General features: G+C 45.5%; 2 protein-coding genes across 27 annotated transcripts in view; both read left to right on the top strand.

Annotated features, from left to right (window-relative positions):
- The window catches only part of LOC109512161 (long-chain-fatty-acid--CoA ligase 5-like), a 10,194-nt gene extending 5,939 nt beyond the window's left edge, over nt 1-4,255 (top strand). Inside the window, exons 14-33 of the mRNA XM_019863698.1 lie at nt 1-95; nt 164-275; nt 392-456; nt 542-643; nt 717-816; nt 934-1,112; nt 1,200-1,232; nt 1,506-1,557; nt 1,639-1,712; nt 1,788-1,865; nt 2,135-2,269; nt 2,638-2,772; nt 2,843-2,938; nt 3,030-3,102; nt 3,182-3,270; nt 3,351-3,467; nt 3,560-3,703; nt 3,788-3,889; nt 3,955-4,026; nt 4,105-4,255. Coding sequence (XP_019719257.1) covers nt 1-95; nt 164-275; nt 392-456; nt 542-643; nt 717-816; nt 934-1,112; nt 1,200-1,232; nt 1,506-1,557; nt 1,639-1,712; nt 1,788-1,865; nt 2,135-2,269; nt 2,638-2,772; nt 2,843-2,938; nt 3,030-3,102; nt 3,182-3,270; nt 3,351-3,467; nt 3,560-3,703; nt 3,788-3,889; nt 3,955-4,026; nt 4,105-4,236 — 1,985 coding nt within the window. The 3' untranslated portion in view covers nt 4,237-4,255. The remainder of the gene's footprint in view (nt 96-163; nt 276-391; nt 457-541; nt 644-716; nt 817-933; nt 1,113-1,199; nt 1,233-1,505; nt 1,558-1,638; nt 1,713-1,787; nt 1,866-2,134; nt 2,270-2,637; nt 2,773-2,842; nt 2,939-3,029; nt 3,103-3,181; nt 3,271-3,350; nt 3,468-3,559; nt 3,704-3,787; nt 3,890-3,954; nt 4,027-4,104) is intronic.
- A 7,122-nt stretch (nt 4,256-11,377) lies between these two features.
- LOC109512600 (ankyrin-3-like) overlaps nt 11,378-17,526 on the top strand; it is a 51,370-nt gene continuing 45,221 nt past the window's right edge. For 16 of the 26 annotated variants that reach the window (XM_019864558.1, XM_019864474.1, XM_019864549.1 and 13 more), the window contains exon 1: nt 16,563-17,115. In XM_019864558.1, the coding sequence (XP_019720117.1) occupies nt 16,993-17,115 (123 nt within the window). In that variant the 5' untranslated portion in view covers nt 16,563-16,992. Of the gene's footprint in view, nt 11,652-16,561; nt 17,116-17,526 lie in introns of those variants that run through there. The other 10 variants (XM_019864655.1, XM_019864665.1, XM_019864647.1 and 7 more) reach the window with 3 other exon arrangements.

Here is a 17,526-nt window from a genome sequence, read left to right as displayed (position 1 = left end):
TTGCCCTGGCGGCTGCCACGCTCTTCTACCTCAACACCAGGCCCGCCCCGCTGCGGTCCCCCGCCGACCTCAAATGCCAAACCCTGGGCATCAAGGTGTGACTCGAAGATGCCTTTTACCTTTTTAATTTTTAAGATGTATTCTTCATACCTCTTCTTCTTAGGATGGAGCCAGGAAGGTGGCCTTGCTCAAGGACAACAACAACCTGCTGGCCTACTACTACGATGACGCAAAGACCCTCTATGAGGTCTTCCAGAGGGGCATGAAAGTGTCAGGTAGCTTAAAAAAATGGTTTGTGTACTGTATGTAATATTCTGGTTCGTGTGGCTAAAATTGAATAAGGAGAGGTGAATGCATTATTCGTAGCGCTCATCATTGATTATGTTTACAGGTAACGGGCCATGTTTGGGCTTCAGGAAAATGGGAAGGCCGTACCAGTGGCTCAGGTACAAGCAGGTAAAAATCCAACCCGAGGTTTCAATTCAGCTCAGTGTTTGAAAGCCCCAAGCAGACCCGTTCAAGCCGCTCCTGCCTTTTGAAGGTGTCCGACAGAGCGGAGCATCTGGGTTCGGGGCTCCTTCAGAGGGGCTTGAAGCCAACTCCCGACACTTTTGTCGGCATCTTCGCTCAGAACAGACCCGAGGTGAACCAAAATGTCACCGAGCGGCACTTTGATGCCCTTCCCGAGAGATCTTAATTGTGCTGCTTGTTTGTAGTGGATTATTGGAGAGATGGCCTGTTACACCTACTCCATGGTGGTGGTCCCGCTCTACGACACCTTGGGTCCTGAGGCGCTGGTGTTCATTATCGAGCAAGGTAATTGGCTGCAATGCTGCTAATTAAGCTCCTTGTTCCCACGGGAGATCCAAACTCTTGTGTAAGGTGGTTCAAAGGCCCCCTTGGAATATTGATTGCATTTCCTGTGTTTTTTAGCCGGCATCTCGACAGTGTTGTGCGACAACCAGAAAAAGGTGGAAGTTCTGCTGCAGAACTGTGAGAAAGGCCAGACCCCTGCCCTCAAAACCGTCATCGTGATGGACCCGTTCGACTCGGGCTTAGCTGAGCGAGGAGCCAAATGCGGAGTGGACGTGGTGTCCATGCAGGATGTGGAGGTGTCAAAAGCATCACATCTGTTCCAAAGTAATGACACGTGCTCCTTCATCAAGGGTTGACTAGATTTCTCTTGTTGTGCTCCGCAGGATGCAGGGAAAAGTGACCTCCAGAAGCCAGTGGTAAGCCATTTCTCCACATATTTGGGACTCTAAAGGATGCAGGAGTGGGCCATGCATTTGGTACCTTGGGCCTGTTTTAACTATAGAAACCTAATCTTAAAAATGTAATCTAATGCCACACAACTTTGATTCTGAACTGCTCCAGATGATGAAAATGTCAGTCAGTGCTTCTGATAGTGTTGAGGCCACCTCGCTGGTTCCCACCCCAACCACTCAGGAGATGCTAATTTAATGATGGCTCCTGCTAAGACTCGATCTGCTTTTCCACTACAGCCTCCAAAGCCGCAGGATCTCAGCATTGTCTGCTTCACCAGCGGAACGACAGGTGAACATAACGGAGGAACTTAACTCACCCCCGCCCCCCATGTTTTTGTAACATTTCAAATGATCGAGTCTTCTGTTGAAGGAAATCCCAAGGGTGCGATGCTGACTCATGAGAACGTCGTCGCTGATGCCGCGGGTGTCCTCAAAACCTTTGAGGTTTATTTATTTTTTAATCAAACTCTCTTTGTCGTTGATAAATGCCATGAAATCGTTTTTAATTTGTCTCCGCAGACATCCATTGTTCCAAATCCAGAGGACATCACCATTTCATTCCTGCCATTGGCGCACATGTTTGAGAGAGTCGTGCAGGTAAGAGATTCTCTTAACTGGGGTAAAAGTGAATTCTTGTTCAACTCCAAATATTTCCACATACAGTTCCAAGGACCTTTTAGCTCTTGGGATATTTAGTTCCTGGAACTAAAAGGTTCAGCGCTGCACGTTAACCCGGAACGAACTTTGACAATGGCGCCGACAGTCCAAACACGTCGTGACGAATTTCTGTGGTGAATTGTATTGTCAAGGTTGACCAGCGCTGGGTGCCCCACCTCTGATTTTATTTCATTTTTATTTTCCTGCAGTTTGTCATATTTGGTGCTGGTGCTCGAGTCGGGTTCTTCCAGGGGGACATCAAACTCCTGCCAGATGACATGAAGACCCTGCAGCCCACCATCTTCCCCGTCGTGCCCCGACTTCTCAACAGGGTCTACGATAAAGTTAGCAGTGCCTCGTGTGGACGTGCTTGACACACCTCCTGAGATGGAATTGTGTTTTTTTGTATTGTCAAGGTTGACCAGCGCTGGGTGCCCCACCTCTGATTTTATTTCATTTTTATTTTCCTGCAGTTTGTCATATTTGGTGCTGGTGCTCGAGTCGGGTTCTTCCAGGGGGACATCAAACTCCTGCCAGATGACATGAAGACCCTGCAGCCCACCATCTTCCCCGTCGTGCCCCGACTTCTCAACCGGGTCTACGATAAAGTTAGCAGTGCCTCGCGTGGACGTGCTTGACGCACCTCCTAAGATTCAATTTTTTTTTTTTTTTTTTTTTTGGTGCAGTTCTCACAAGATCCATTCTTGTCCAGGTGCAGAGCGGTGCTACGACTCCTTTCAAAAAATGGCTGCTCAACTTTGCGGTGCAGAGGAAATTGGCTGAGGTGCGGGAGGGCATAGTCCGGAACAACAGCCTATGGGACAAGCTCATCTTCCACAAAGTGCAGGTCCGACCACAACTCGGCGTGATGAAACAAAACGGTTCCCATGAAGTGACTGTCCCGGCAATCCAATTAGGAGTCTCTGGGTGGACGAGTGCGAGTCATGGTGACGGGGGCGGCGCCCATCTCTCCTTCGGTGCTGGACTTCCTCCGGGCTTCGCTCGGTTGCCAGGTAACAATTGTTAAAGTGCGGGAAGGTCACATTTGTGCTTGGAAGAATGAAGGGCATGCACAGTAAGCTTCTCCCATTTGACATCTTGTAGATCTTTGAGGCGTACGGCCAGACGGAGTGCACGGCTGGCTGCACGTTCACCATGCCAGGAGATGCCACTTCAGGTATGCCAATCGCTGCAATCCCCCGCCCCCTCCTCTCAGCTAAAAAGGAAGCCGCAATGATGCCTGATATTTATTGCAGGACATGTCGGTGTGCCTCTGCCATGTAATGTGGTGAAGCTGGTGGATGTAGAAGAAATGAACTACTTTTCATCAAATGGTGAAGGCGAGGTGAGTTTCCAGAACATTGTGAAAGAAACATTTAGTTAGGGAAAAAAATGGATGGATTGTTTAATTTCTGTTTCTTGCAGGTGTGCATCAAAGGTATGAATGTGTTCAAGGGTTACTTGAAAGATCCGGAGAAGACCGCTGAGGCTTTGGATAATGATGGTTGGCTGCACACTGGAGACATTGGGAAATGGCTGCCAGTGAGAAATCAAATCGTTTTTATTCATTTTTTTAATGTGGGTTTAATTCACTGACAATCTTTTTTTTTTTTTTTTTTTTTGTCTGTGACCAGAGTGGTGTTCTGAAGATTATCGACCGCAAGAAGAATATCTTCAAGCTGGCTCAGGGTGAATACATCGCGCCAGAGAAGATTGAAAATGTCTACGTGCGCAGCGGCCCCGTGGCCCAAGTTTTTGTGCATGGAGACAGTCTACAGGTGAGACGGGCATGAATGTGTCGTCAACAAACGGTCTCTAAAATGGAAACTTTTTTTTTCTCTCCCCCCCCACCCCCTCCTTAGGCCTTCCTGGTTGCAATTGTGGTCCCCGATCCAGAGGTCTTGCCAGGTTTGGCTAAGAACCTTGGATTCCAGGGCTCCATTGAAGAACTCTGCAAAAACAAGGTAATGTTGCTGTGTCATTCTGAGATGTGAGGAGGGCTATCATTGAGACTTGTTTGTTTTTGCAGGAAATCAAGAAAGCCATTCTCTCAAATATGATCAGTCTGGGAAAAGAAGCGGGACTGAAGTCTTTTGAACAGGTAACTACCACAGCAGATAAAACAAAATTCTTATCTCTAGCTTGCATTCTGATGCAATGTTTGTCCATCCGTGCGCAGGTGAAGGACGTGTATCTCCACCCAGAGCAGTTCACTATTGAGAATGGCCTCTTGACCCCGACGTTGAAGGCCAAGAGGGCCGAGCTCAAGTCTTTCTTCCGCATGCAAATCGACAAACTTTACGCGCAATAAATGAACACCACTTCCAGCACGGTGTCAAATCTCCTTTCACTGCCCAAGTACCCAATCCACATAACTCGGACTCGCACTTAATGTATTAAGCTAACACTGCCCTCGTGTGGTTGAGCACGGTATCACGTGACATCGTCGGCTTCACAAAATGCGGCCAACACTGTCAGTGTAGTGTTGCACAAAAATGGCAATTACAGCAGGTAGCTTAAACATCAGTTTATATAATTAAAATCGAACTTTTCTCCCTGGGAGTGGAGAATTCACACAATGGAGGTTTGAGAACACAGCTCCAGTGCATGACTCACTCTTATACATCAGTTTAGACACCCCAACTCATCAGAGTCGACTTCACCCCCCCTGCCAAGACTACATTCCCATCGTCTCAAGGATAAAATGATTAAAAAAAAATACCCATACAAATGAAAGCACCACACCAATGGATAATTTGAATCTTCTGGAAGATGGAGTAACTGGAGAGACCCCGTGCAAGCATGAGAACGAACAATCTTCACACACAGAGGACCGGATTTGAACTTGTATTACATTATGTGGTTTATATAAATGTCTTAAAATTAACCTGGCAACTACAGGGTAAAAAGAGCAGTCTATTGTTTCGTCCTTTTTGCCTAGGCTGAAGTTGGCTTATGGATTCAAACAGAAATAAGGTCATGTCAACAGCAGTCTCTTCGTGTACCTTTTTTGGTCGAACATTTGAGGAAACAAGCTTTGTAAGGCATATTTTATATTCATTTCCGTTGCTGTATGTGTATACAGTATACTGTAAAAACTTGAAATAATATATAACATTTTGTGAAAACATTAACAGATAGGCCTCGAATCAAGTAAAAATAATAAATACATTTATCAATGCTTATGATAGTGAATACTAAAGAACAAAAAACGCTTTGCAAGAAGTGGTGGAAATGTTAATTTGGAAGCCAAATATAGACATGTAGAAAGAATATGCCACAATGTTGTTGATGTGCAGTATGTGACGTCACAAGCCACATGTGGACGACTCCATGTGACCCGGGTGGGTGGGGGTGATCCTCTACTTTTCCCACACTTGACTGACTGGAGGAGGAAGCGTAGTCACAATTCGCTTGTTTGTCCGGCAGCCGACCCACTCACGCTCAAACTCTCCGCCGGCCAGCCGCGCCCCTGCAGACGGGCGTCCCTCCTCTTCCTTCGTTACCGGCGGTGGATCTTTTTCGGAGTTAAGTGGATTTTTTTGTGGTGGAATCGTCCGAGGAGTGGTGGTACCTGTGAACCAAAATGGCTTCTCCCGCCACAGGTGTCCGCCATCTACAGGTAAGGAGCCGGCTGCCTTCTTCGGTCTCCTAATATAATTATCCAGCGAATGTTGGCTTCAAAAACTGTTTAAAAAGAAAATAAGTCATTTGTATGTTGTAGTTTGACAGTCAGCAAACATTTAAATGGTTTGAATGAAGTGTTCAGGAGCTTGCAGTCTGCACATGACATGAATTAGTCGTTGTCAGAATGCTCTCGAACCGGGAGGAACAGCCATTAAGCGTAATTGCTCAATCTAATTATCATGTCTTGAAACATGTCCACTTATCGTGTTTATGACATGAGTTGATTTGGTCCCTTGCCGCAGAAACCACACACAATAGACACATAAGAGGAAAAATGAAATAGTACAGTTTAAAATAACCCCTCCACTATCCATTTGTTTTTTGCAGCACTTGCCCTCAATGGGGTCACGGGTGGGCTGACTTTGACCCAAAGTCACTTGAGGCGAGAAGCGGGGTACCACATGAGCTGGTCACCTGCCACTCACATGTATACATGTAGACAGACAACCGTCTGCACTCTACTACGGCCAACTGAGATTAGAATCCTCAATGAACATAAAAATGTGGGAGGTAAGCTTAAAAAAAAAAAAAAAAAACCCAACACACATATAAACATGAGAACTCCACTTGGCGTGCTGCCTGAAAGATGCAAATTTAATAATATATATCCAAAAGCAGCTCATTTTGTTCGCTCTGAGGCAGTGTGTAAAGAAGACAACAGCACCCCGTTGCAAGATTGGCCTTATTTGGAATGACTTGGATGTATTTTGTAAAGTCGAAGATTGGTAAAAAAATAGCATCCCCCCCCCATAATCTTATTTGGAATGACTTGGATGTATTTTGTAAAGTCATTCGAAGATTGGTAAAAAAATAGCATCCCCCCCATAACACCACAGGGTATTGACTTGTGCATGTGCAATTCTGGAAGTGTTCATGACGCTGTTTCCTAAACTGTGTGTGTGTTTGTGTGTTCATATCTTGTTAAATGGAGTCAATGTTCATTGTTTTAGGTGTCATTCTGCCCGCACTGACTGTATCATTAACCTTGTTTGTTCTAACAATGCTAACACGCAAACCCTGCTTCATCTTCTGAAAGTGCCTAGAACAGGAAGCTTCTATACCAATAATGTTTAGCCTTGAGAACTCGGTATCAGATTTGAAAGTATCTCTCTGGACCAACATGTGGGCTATGTAGACAAAAGTAATGAGACACATGTTGAACTGGAGTCCTTTGGCCGTGTTAATCATCTTAATTCATTTTTTTGGGTCCTAGTAAGGTCTAATTATGTGGGAACAGTTTGGCGAAGTTCCCAGTTGTGTTCTCGGTGCACCAAGGCATGCTTGGATGAGTTTTTTTATGGAAGAGTCATTATGGGATGAAGTAGAGGCAATGTTACAATGTTTTCTCAGAAGAGGGGCATCTGTTATAGCTTCAAACAACTCCCTTTCTTCACCTTTCTTTACCTGCAGGTGTCCAGGCACTCGGTGGTAAAAGTGTCTTGTGTACATAAAGACATTGCCATGAAGGTTACTGCGTTTGCTCTTGTGTGTCAGGGTCAGGGAAGAGTGCTGACTTTAATACGCTGTCGTACAAGTCAAAGCAACGTGTTTGTCAGTCTATGCGGATTAATGGTTGACCACAGCTCGTTCGAGGCACTTGCAATCGCAGTAATGGCTGCAAATACCAGACTGCTCCACCTGTGTCTCAATACCCAACGCAGTGATGCTTGGCCTCGTGATATTGCGTCAAATAAATCATGAAAGTAATTGCCCAGCCCTTTTGGGATGACATGTACGCCGGAAACGACTCGTGTGCTCTCATTTCTTGGCTTTCTAAACGCTGAGCCTTCACACCGCTTGTTGACAAGCAGCATGAAAACTCGCGAGCGTGCGCACAAAAGCTCCGGCCGTTGTGTTTGGATTTACGTCGCGGGGAGCTATTCACCGTCGCCCGCTCTTCATTGTGAGGAGAAAAGTCTAGTTGCGCTGATTCAGCACGTCGCTTCGTTGGCGGCGGCGGCGAGTGCCTCGCCGTGCCGGCTATTGTCATGGAACCAGTAAATACCAGCTCAGCTCTGGCGAGCTAACGTCACCAGACAACGGGGTTAATTGTCCTCAGTGTACTAACAATGGGGCTGCCTAACAAGATGACTGACAAGCTGATCAAACTGTGTGCGATAAATAAAAATAATGGTTTCGTGTACGGATTTCAGACAAAATTTGTGAATTATAATGTTATTTGAACAGCATTGTTGACAGCTTGTGAAACTTTCCAAAAGACGAAATTATTTCAGCTTCAACTTCTTCCAACACTTCCTCTTTCCCGCGTTTAATTTAAGGACGGGGGGTGGGGGGCTTCCTTTTGAATTTCTGCAGATTTAATAAAAATTAACCGCCATCCGATGCTAGCAGATCCATAAAATACAGCACAAAAGCGAGCAAAAACCATTTTCCGTCCTGATGCTAGGTCCAATTGCCAGGTTGAAACCCTGTTCGAGTGTGAGACCGTTTTGTGTAGAGACAAAGACGGATTGTAAAACATGGAAAGTCTCTCTGTGACTCATGTTTGTGTGTCTGCTTTATCTCTCTTGGTGAGCGTGCGCGGTGCACGTGCGCATGGGATTCCTCTTCTGCCGCATAAATGAGTTTCTTTTTTTCCACAGTAACCTTTCCTCCCGCTGTGGCATTTTGGCTAAGGAGTCACTTCAGGGCCGAGGGGATCCTCAACAAGGAGCCGTTTGCCTCTTCCTTTTTTTAAAAAATATATTTTGTGTGGTTTCCATGGTGATGGAATTGTTGTTGTTGTTGTTGTTTCCATGGCCATTGCAGTAGTGTTGCGTAGCCATTAGGACTCAATCAAAAACACATTTAAACTCGGATCAAAGCACTCCAAAATATTTGTTGTTGTTTTCCCGACCTGTGGGAATTTGCAATGTCATCAAAAGGACGAATGGTGTCCCCTGTGACCTAAACATAGCATTGTTAGCATGTTTTCATTGTACAAAAACACGCGTGTGAAGGCTCCCCTTATCGGCTATGTAATAGGAAGACGTCTGCCGAGGTGTCCATTAAAGGCGACCGCCGGCTGGGCAGCCGGTTGCCTCCGAAGAAGTCCATTAATTCCCACTAATGGACGCCTCAAAGGACAATATCTCGTTTGTGCTGCTCGTCAGGCACCGCCGACTTTAATTTGTTTATGTTTTGCCAACATCAGAATTGATCAGCGCCCTCGTGGCCCGTAATTAGATTCTCGGAGGTTCAACTGATGATCAGGATGGCCGTTTTGACTTGGTTGAGAAATTCACCATCATTTGAGAGAAAGAAAAACCCGATGGTCACTTAATTCAGCCTTAAGTACTGAAGTATAGTAATCCTTTCATGAACATTTCTAACATCATTATGGACTCAAAATTCTTCATGATCAGTTAATCGATTAATTGATTATGCCCTTCCCGAGCATCTGCTAAAGGCTCCTTTGCCAGGCTGGCACGTTTTTTCTCCTTCTTTAGTCAGCGAGCTAGTTGAGTGGCCCAACAGCATCTCTGCTGTTTGCATCCAAGTACTGCACTCAAACAGCTGTCAATTCCACGCAACTGTCGGCAATTTCTCAACGCTCAATTATTCACCTCAATGATTGTTTTGCCCTTCCCGAATGGCTGCTAATGGCTCATTTGCACGCATTAATATCCGTGTCAAAGCTGGCCCTGCGGCCGGTTCCGCTATTTATGCTCTTGTGACCCTGAAACGTCGTCTTTTGCCAGATATGATCACAAAATGGACGCCATCACGTACTCCCCTGCGTGGAATAAGTGATGAGGGTGCTAGATGATGCCCGCTTCCTGTTTCTCTTGGTGGGCTTGCACGCTGAATGTTTGACAGTTGATGCTTTGAGATGGGCAGTTGCTTCAGGCTACACACACACACACACACACACACTGAGAGTTCTTGGCAGAGATTTGGATGTCGTAAAGAATCACTCTTGTTTTCTGCAGACCGAATGGAAGCCCTTAAAAGCGGACTGTGTTTCTGGCTCACTTTCTATAAAGGACCTTTTATTTTTGTACTGTGACTGAATCACCATTTGCCCTTTTGCCGCCGCCCGATTAATGGAAGGATGGTGTTGATTGCACCGTCGGATACAAGCGCAGGCTCTGTGAAAATGGAGAAGAAAGTCATCATTCTTCAATACTAGCACTGGTATCAGTCTGAAAAGAAGTGGCCCCGAGACGACAGACCGTGCTCGAATGCGTTAGCCACACGCTAGCACTTACAAACCCATTTGTCGCTGCGACCACACGCCGGTTCTGACTGCCGTGTCGTGTAGCACTTAAAGACTCGTATGTGTGCTGCGCGCGCGTGTAAAGCCGCTCCCGGTTTCCCCCATAAAGGCTTTTATGGCCGACTGTTGTCATAAAAGTATTGTGTTACCTGTGCTCAAACGCACAGCGCTTGCGTTGTCTTTTGTGTTTGGATTGTGTTGAATTCAATGTCACAGAGGATGATGATATTCAAGCATCATAAAGCAGGCTCAGACAAGTCTTGCATGATTATAAGCTTTTGGTGTATTTTGAAGGGAATTGTTGTTGCCGTGTCAGGACATGGCCACAAGGTGTCAGACTGGCTTCTGTTGTAGTTGGGCGTGCAATCAAGCAGGTTTGTGTTGTCGAGGGGGATGAGGCAGTATGAAAATGGCAAATCATGATGAGAATGAGCCAAATGATCACGGTCACCCTCAGGATTAGGTGCACTTCTTCAGTTCAATAGTGTCGAGCAATGCAAAATATTAACATTATTTTTAAAATGTGGACAAAAAAGAAAAATGCTTGATGAAAAATAATAGCCAAATATTTGATTGACACGTGATAAAATAAACAAACATTTTAGATGAAACAAAAAAAGAATCCAAAAAAATGAGAATGTATTGGGAAATCCACAAATGCAAAAATATTCGGAAGAAAGGCACATTAAATGAAAAATACACAAATTAAAAATATTAGACAATATAACAACATTTTACAAAATAAATATGAGTCTAGAAAGTAAAAATATGAGGAAAAAATGCAAAAGCATGAGACAAAAAAAAAACAGTATTATCCCAGTATTGCTATTCTTGTGTCGGATTTGCTCAAGGGAGTGGCACTTAGAAAAATTAGGCACACTTGCACAGTCTAACACAAGCGCCAAGCAATAATGCTCAAAATATATAGAACATTTAAAATGTTCATTAGTTTATAATAATTTATTACTTATAATTTATTTTTTAAAAATCTGGAAAAAGTACCAAAAAAATGTGAATCAATATCCATGAGGAAAACCAGAAAAAATCATTTGTCTAAGGAGACCAAATAAACACAAATATTACTCAAAAAAATGATTAAAATATTTGGAGGGGGAACGCAAAATTAATCACATATCAATTTAAAAGAATGTTCTGAGCTCCCATTTCCATGCCAGCATGTAGTGTTCATAATGCTGAGCAATGAGGAGAACGTGCGGATGTCTTGCTGTTCCCTAGGCAGCAAACCGGTTGGCGGTGAGTCAGTAGCGCCGCTGCAGGTCATGGCCAACGCGTGCGCTTCAATCTGCTTCATCCATCAACTCCGCCTAATCAAGCAAAAGGAACCGAACTAAGAGTGAAACCTTTCCTCGCGCACTTTTTGTCAGAAAAACAGCAAAAAAAATTTAAGAATGACCTGCCGCAGCTTGTTGCTACTTCACTCCCACTTGTAGAGTGTGTGTGTACGTGTGTGTGTGTGTGTGTGTGTGTGTGTATGCGAGAGAGACGCACCGAGAGAAAGAGCGAGAAGGCGTCGCTCCTGGTTCCGCCCAGTCCAGTCAGTCCGCCTGGTTGGCTGGTTGTGTGTATGTGTGTGTGTGTGTCAGCATCACACACACACACACACACACACGCATACACGTCTTTGTACTCATCCATGCTGGATTAGAACCCCTTGTTTTTTTGGTTTTTGGGGTGGGGGTTTTTTTTTTTTGGATGTAAACAAAGGGCCCCTGGGGACCATCGCGGCGGGCGCCATGAGCGAGGACGTTCGGGAAAAAGCGACGGGCAAGTCGGCTCCTCGCAAGAAGAAAGGAAAGAAGGTAGAATGAGATTCACTTTTTTTTGCTGGAATGTCACTCTTTTGTGTGTCTTTTGTATGTTTGTATTTTTTTCGGAGCATCATTGGTGATAGACATTTTTGTTTCCCCAAATACCTCCTTTAAAAAAAAAAAAAAAAAACCTTGAAACCTGTTTCGAAGCGCAAAAGTAAGAGTGTAGTGTATGACTCACCTCGATTGACATCCCCCGATATACGTGTGTGTCTGTGCGCGTGTGTGTTAGCTGACGGGGTGTGTTCGGCTCGTGCGGCTGTTGCAGCCTGTTGATGCATCCCCCACCCCACCACCCCCCATCATGGGGTGTCCACTTGGCCTCCGACGACAGCAAGATGACATGAAGCCATATGACATTGTTTAAACATTTTGTGATGCTACGACCAGACGAGGCCGCTAAGTCCAATCAGTTCTTTTAAAATAATGGAATGGGGGAAAAGGCAGCTGGCCAAGAATGGTTGTTCTGTAGCTTTTCGTTGAGTCAGCTCACTCCGACACACACGCACACACACACACACACACAAACACACAGGCGTGCGCACACACGCAGACAACCTGCGCGGCTCAGAGCTAAACAAACCTTTTTCCCGTTTCTCAAATTAAAAATGGTGACTTATTCCCGTTGACAAACGCGTCAACTGGTGTCCGACCAGCCTGTTGTGTATCGAGTATCGGTGATCGTGCAGTTTTAAGCTATTAATGCTAACTGAAATGCATCAGAAATGCGGTGTCAAAATGGGAAGGCAAAACAAAAATGGTCATTGTCACTCAAAGCGCTGAGCTAAACCAGATATAAAGGCATAATCTGGATGTAGATATAAAACGATAATCTCGTCGACAAAATCTGTCCATTTTTATTTAAAAAGCAAAATTTGGGTGAAACTTGAACATGACAATTGATTCTTGTTGACAAAAATATCCACGTGTCAGACCAGCAAACAAAAACATGCTAATACCCGCGTTTCAAAACTTGAGGCTCTGAGCTAAAGCTATTCACATTTTTTTTTTTTTTTTTGGAGACATTTTTTTTAAGCGTGCTTTGTTGACAGGCGAGCTCGACTTGAATGAGGGAGGCGGGCATCTTGTGTATGCGCGCTCTCCAAATGCTTGATTCACACGCGCAAACGTGGACTTCACCGGCTTATGTAAGATGGCTGCCCACATTCGGCCCTTTCCATCCCACAAACCTTCCATGTCATGCATCCGCTCACCACGCGTTATTTGAAATCATCCACACATGTGCTTTTTATTTCTCACATATCCATGTTCAACAGTACTAGTGGTATCGTTTCTTGGTATCGGTAGGTACCAAAGATTGAAGAGTCATGTGCCCTTGCGATGTGATATCAAACATCCCTTACATGGCGCGTTCCGTATTCTAATGCTTCTGAGCTTATGAAATCCATTTTTGAGCTGCTTCTGTCATTTGGATCGTCTCTTTGTCATTTATGACACAATCAATGAAAATCGGAAATGGGATTTTTGTGGAAACAAAATTTTCTGTCCAGATTGGCCAAATACCTTGAATTCATCTTCACCTAAATGTATCTTGCCGATTATTCAGCATTCCTACACGTCGTCGTCTTCCTTAAAAGTCATGTCGCTGGCTAAGCAGCTCGCAGCAGAAGCGAGCGGCTGATATTCCGGCGGGTGAGCGTTCCCGCCAGCGTGCCAACATATTGTTTTTGTGCTGAGCAGGACGCTTGGCTGGGATCCTTCCACACTTCCCGGGAACAGAACGAAGCCCCTGTTGGCTCGTTAAGCGAACACCTTTTCTTCTTCTTCTTCTTCTACTCTTCCAGTGGGTGCGTTCCAAACGTGTCGTTGCGTCGCCTTGCTCAGCAACTCCTCGGAACAGCTTTGGTGCGCGTTAATTAACAAGAAGTCGATATGATCGTATAATCTTCTCTGCTGCAATTTGGAGAAACATTTCACACCCCCGGCCGGCTAGCTGAGATAGTTATCATGTTAGCGCCATGTTGGCATGCCTGCATGTGTCCTTTGACCACGGTCAAGTCATTCCATGACCACAAAAATATACCGTACGCTATCTAAGGTCTTAAAAATAACAATAAATATTTTTGATTGACATTTTCTTCCCCATTTGTCATAGAAATGGCCTTCGCGGCTAACTGGCGGTCCGGCCGTGGAACTCGGAGAGAGCGAGAGCGGAATCAAGAAGGTGTCTTGACAGTTACACGAATAGGCTAATGGACCTTGGTAGCCATGGCGACGGGAGTGTGCCAAGGGTGATGTCAGCGCTTTCAGGGAATAGGCAGCCATCTCCGTTTCACCCTCATATTTGTCTGACGCTCGTCTGCCCCTCTTACGGCCTTCATCTTGCTCCAGTGCGCTCACTTCCCGTCTCCCTCCGCCAGAAAATCCGACTCATTAATTAGATTATTCATTAAATGAGAACCGTTGAAAGGAGATATGATTCTTCACAATTCAAAATGGTTGCGTTTTGACATTAATGCGGCAAAGGGATGCCCGGGCAGCCTTTGTATTTCCCTCCCGTCACCTCCTCATCATCTTGCCAACCGCCACAGGCCCTTCCTTCCTTCCTTGTTGCGTTGTCATGACAACCTGCCAAGGTGTTGTCGTCTTTTTTTTTTTTTTTTTTTTTGTGCATGCCCGGCTGAGTTAAACCAGGCCATTTATACTGCCTGAATTATGATGAGCTATCAGCATCTATAAAGGAAAAGTTCATGTCTAATTAACCTTCATCATGTCACGCAGGGGTTATAATTCCATGGAGATTAGCGCTTGGAAAGGCAGGCAAGGGTGCAGATTTGTTGTCACAAGTCAAAGAGATAAAGGTGTGCGGTTACAATCCGGCGTAATTACACATCATCCCCATCTTCAATGACACTTGTGCACACTTGTTAAGACCTAAGCAAGGCAAACTAGCCTGGAAAACGAATGCATTTTTTTCCCTCTTCTTTTTTTTTTTTTAATTTTTTTTTTTTTCCGCTAGGAATTCACCATCAAGGGGATCTATGTGTCCTCGTGGAAGGACGCGAGGTGTGAAGGTGGGCGTGATGCGGTCGGCTCCATACGGCGAAGGGATACTCTGCACTCGGAGCGAGTGCTATTTTTGTAGCTGTGTAAACGGTTGCCAGGGAGACGGCTGGCAGGGTGGCCGGCAGGAGAAGCCCACCTCCAGACAGACGCACACACCGATAGATAGACAGACACACAAACTTGTCGACACAATTGCTTTTAGCCGCCAGTCCCGGAAGCTTCCATTTTGTTTTAATGTGATCCCGTACTGCTTGCATCCGCGTCTCCAAACACTCGCTGGGACAAATTGCATCGTTCCTTTATCTGATTTGAAATGTCCATTTGCAGTAAAGTGCGTCAGGTTGGATGTGGAGTGGACGTTTGATGATGTAATAATGCTAGTGGCCTAGATCGAAGAATGAGGAAAGGTATATTTTTGATCATATTTTGCCCAACCCTGTGACTAGATGCTGGCAGAATAGATACTTTTGAGGATGTCATTTGTCAGCTACTATAAAACAACGCAGATCTCTGCCAGGTTTGAACCATCATTCATTTGGATCAACACCATACTCAGCATTATTTGCTTTCAAAAACAGGCAACGTGTCTTCATGTTCCAAAGTAAAAGGAGTTGGTGAGCTTGGCAGGGTCTATTCAACACAGCAAGGGAAACCAAGCTGGAGCTCCTTTTCGTTTTGAGTGCAATGCCGCCATCAAGTGGCCAGAAAGTCCATTACAATCAACCTTTTATTTATTTTTGTCTGCAACAAGGCAAGCTGTATACATTTTTTTCTCCAACATGACAAAGCTTATATCGAAAACAACACGATAATATTTATTTTCATTCTCCTCCTCATAGTAGTCGTGACAAAATACAAACATTTAGAACATTGAAGCCTACTGTTTCTCTTTGTTATTGTCTGTCGGTTGGCCGGACTGTCCATTCCATAAGGCATTTGGGTTTGGCGAAGTGTCCGCTGCATGGGCCACATGCATGCACCTGCACTAACTCAAGTGGATGAAGTGCTGCCTCTGTGAAAGAAAATACAATCACAATCTAGGCTGTCTCTGTGGCGGGTTGTATGTGCTTTGATTGCCCAGATTGCACTTGCAGTTTGAGGTTTGGGTGATACTACTCCCCTTGCTCCACTCCTAGTTGGCAAGATCTGTACTCTGTACTGACCGCAGAGTTGAGGGGGGGGGCGGCCGTGAAGAGAGCAGATTTGCAATTTGCTTAATAACAGGCTCTGCTACATTACTCTTAGTTGATGTATCAACTGCATGCACCATATTCAGAGATCTGCTTTTTGGAAAGCATTGCTGGATTGGTCGAAATCCTTTCTCAGTACTCACTCAATTGATGACCGGACTCAATTTTAAGACCCCGGTCACCTCGCAGTAGAGGAGGACTCGGTGAGCAGTGGCTCATTTATATGAGGCAGGACTGCCAGGATTTGAGATTGTGATTTGCTTTTTCTATAGGTGAAGGGGGGGAAAAAATCTATGAAAATTGCATTTTGTGGAAAAAAAAAAAGATTTTATTTCAGGGCTATATCTCAGTCTTAATGTGCAGTGCAGCGGAGGCTTGTAATTGAAGTGCTTCTTGATGTTGAAGTGCTCCAATTTGACCTTGAGGGAGGTACAAGATACAATTTCGTAACCGCTATCATCATGACACTCACGCTTCTATCCAACCTGCTCTTTTGCCAGAAATATATCCCCTATTGTACTGTATTCCCACTCATGAAGTGTCAGATGTTATGAAGCAGAGGTTCTTCTTGATCCCCCCCCCCTACCCTCCCTGAAACACTCCCCATCCCCCAGCCTCTCCCCTCCTTTCTTCCCACCTCCTGCTCTCAATCTCAACCTTTTTCCCGCCGCCGTTCCCATCCCGCCCATACGTCCCATCGAGACGCGGCGGAGCGGATGGCTCGTGTCGCGCTCAGGTGCTTCCGGGGGGGTGCCGGGAACCAGTCTGCACCCCCTTCCTCTTCAGCGCGGGATGCTCCCTGAGCTTCTCTGCGGATGTGTGGACCTCCACTTGGGATGATTTTACAAGAGGACCATGCCACCAGGAGATGATTTTTATTATTTATTTGATTTCTAGAGGAGGGGAATGAAGGACGTATTTGTGCAGGATCTCCAGGGGAACATCCCGACCTCGAGCGCAAAAGCTAATTGACGACCAGGAGGAGGTCTGACATCCACCTCCGACGCAAAAAAAAAAAAAATAAGGGAGATCATCAGGAGCGGGAGGTGACGCTCCATCCCCACCCCACCGCACCTCCGTTTTCGCCCACCTGTGCGGATTAAGCGGCAGACGGCATGGCGCATGCCGCCTCGCAGCTGAAGAAGAAGGCGGACGAGAACCTTGTGGCGGCTGAGGAAGAGCGGGAGAAGGAGCGCAAGCGGGCCAGGAAGCGGACGCGAGGCGATGTGAAGAAAAAGGTAGAAAAGGGAGGAAGATGGAGGCGCGTGTTGTGCTCGGTCCTTTGGGAGACTTAAAAAGATGGATGAGGGAAAGAGGACAGGGTGGTATTTTAGGCAGTTGGCTGCTATTAATATTTTGCTTCTGGTCTTGTCATCCGTTGCTAATTCAGCAAATCAGAGAAATGCAACGAGCAGCTGTAGTTCCAGTATATTTCCCTCCATCTGATTGCTTTCTGTTATCCCTCAGTGATGGACTTTGGATGCCAAAAGTGTGTCTGCGCACAAGACTCGTGTGTTTTAGCTGTCAGCAGTCACACCCTGCGGTTCGCCGCGCGTGTCGTCAGTGTGAGTTTTCAGCCGGCGCGCACGCAAACGGCGACGTCAAGTTACAAACATCCGTGAGGTGATCAATACAGTTGGATGGACAAA

Source organism: Hippocampus comes, unplaced genomic scaffold, assembly GCF_001891065.2.
Source record: "Hippocampus comes isolate QL1 unplaced genomic scaffold, H_comes_QL1_v1.1 scaffold74, whole genome shotgun sequence".
NCBI lineage: Eukaryota > Metazoa > Chordata > Actinopteri > Syngnathiformes > Syngnathidae > Hippocampus > Hippocampus comes.
The sequence above is the reverse complement of the archived record's forward strand: the minus strand, read 5'-3'. Positions and strand labels throughout refer to the sequence as shown.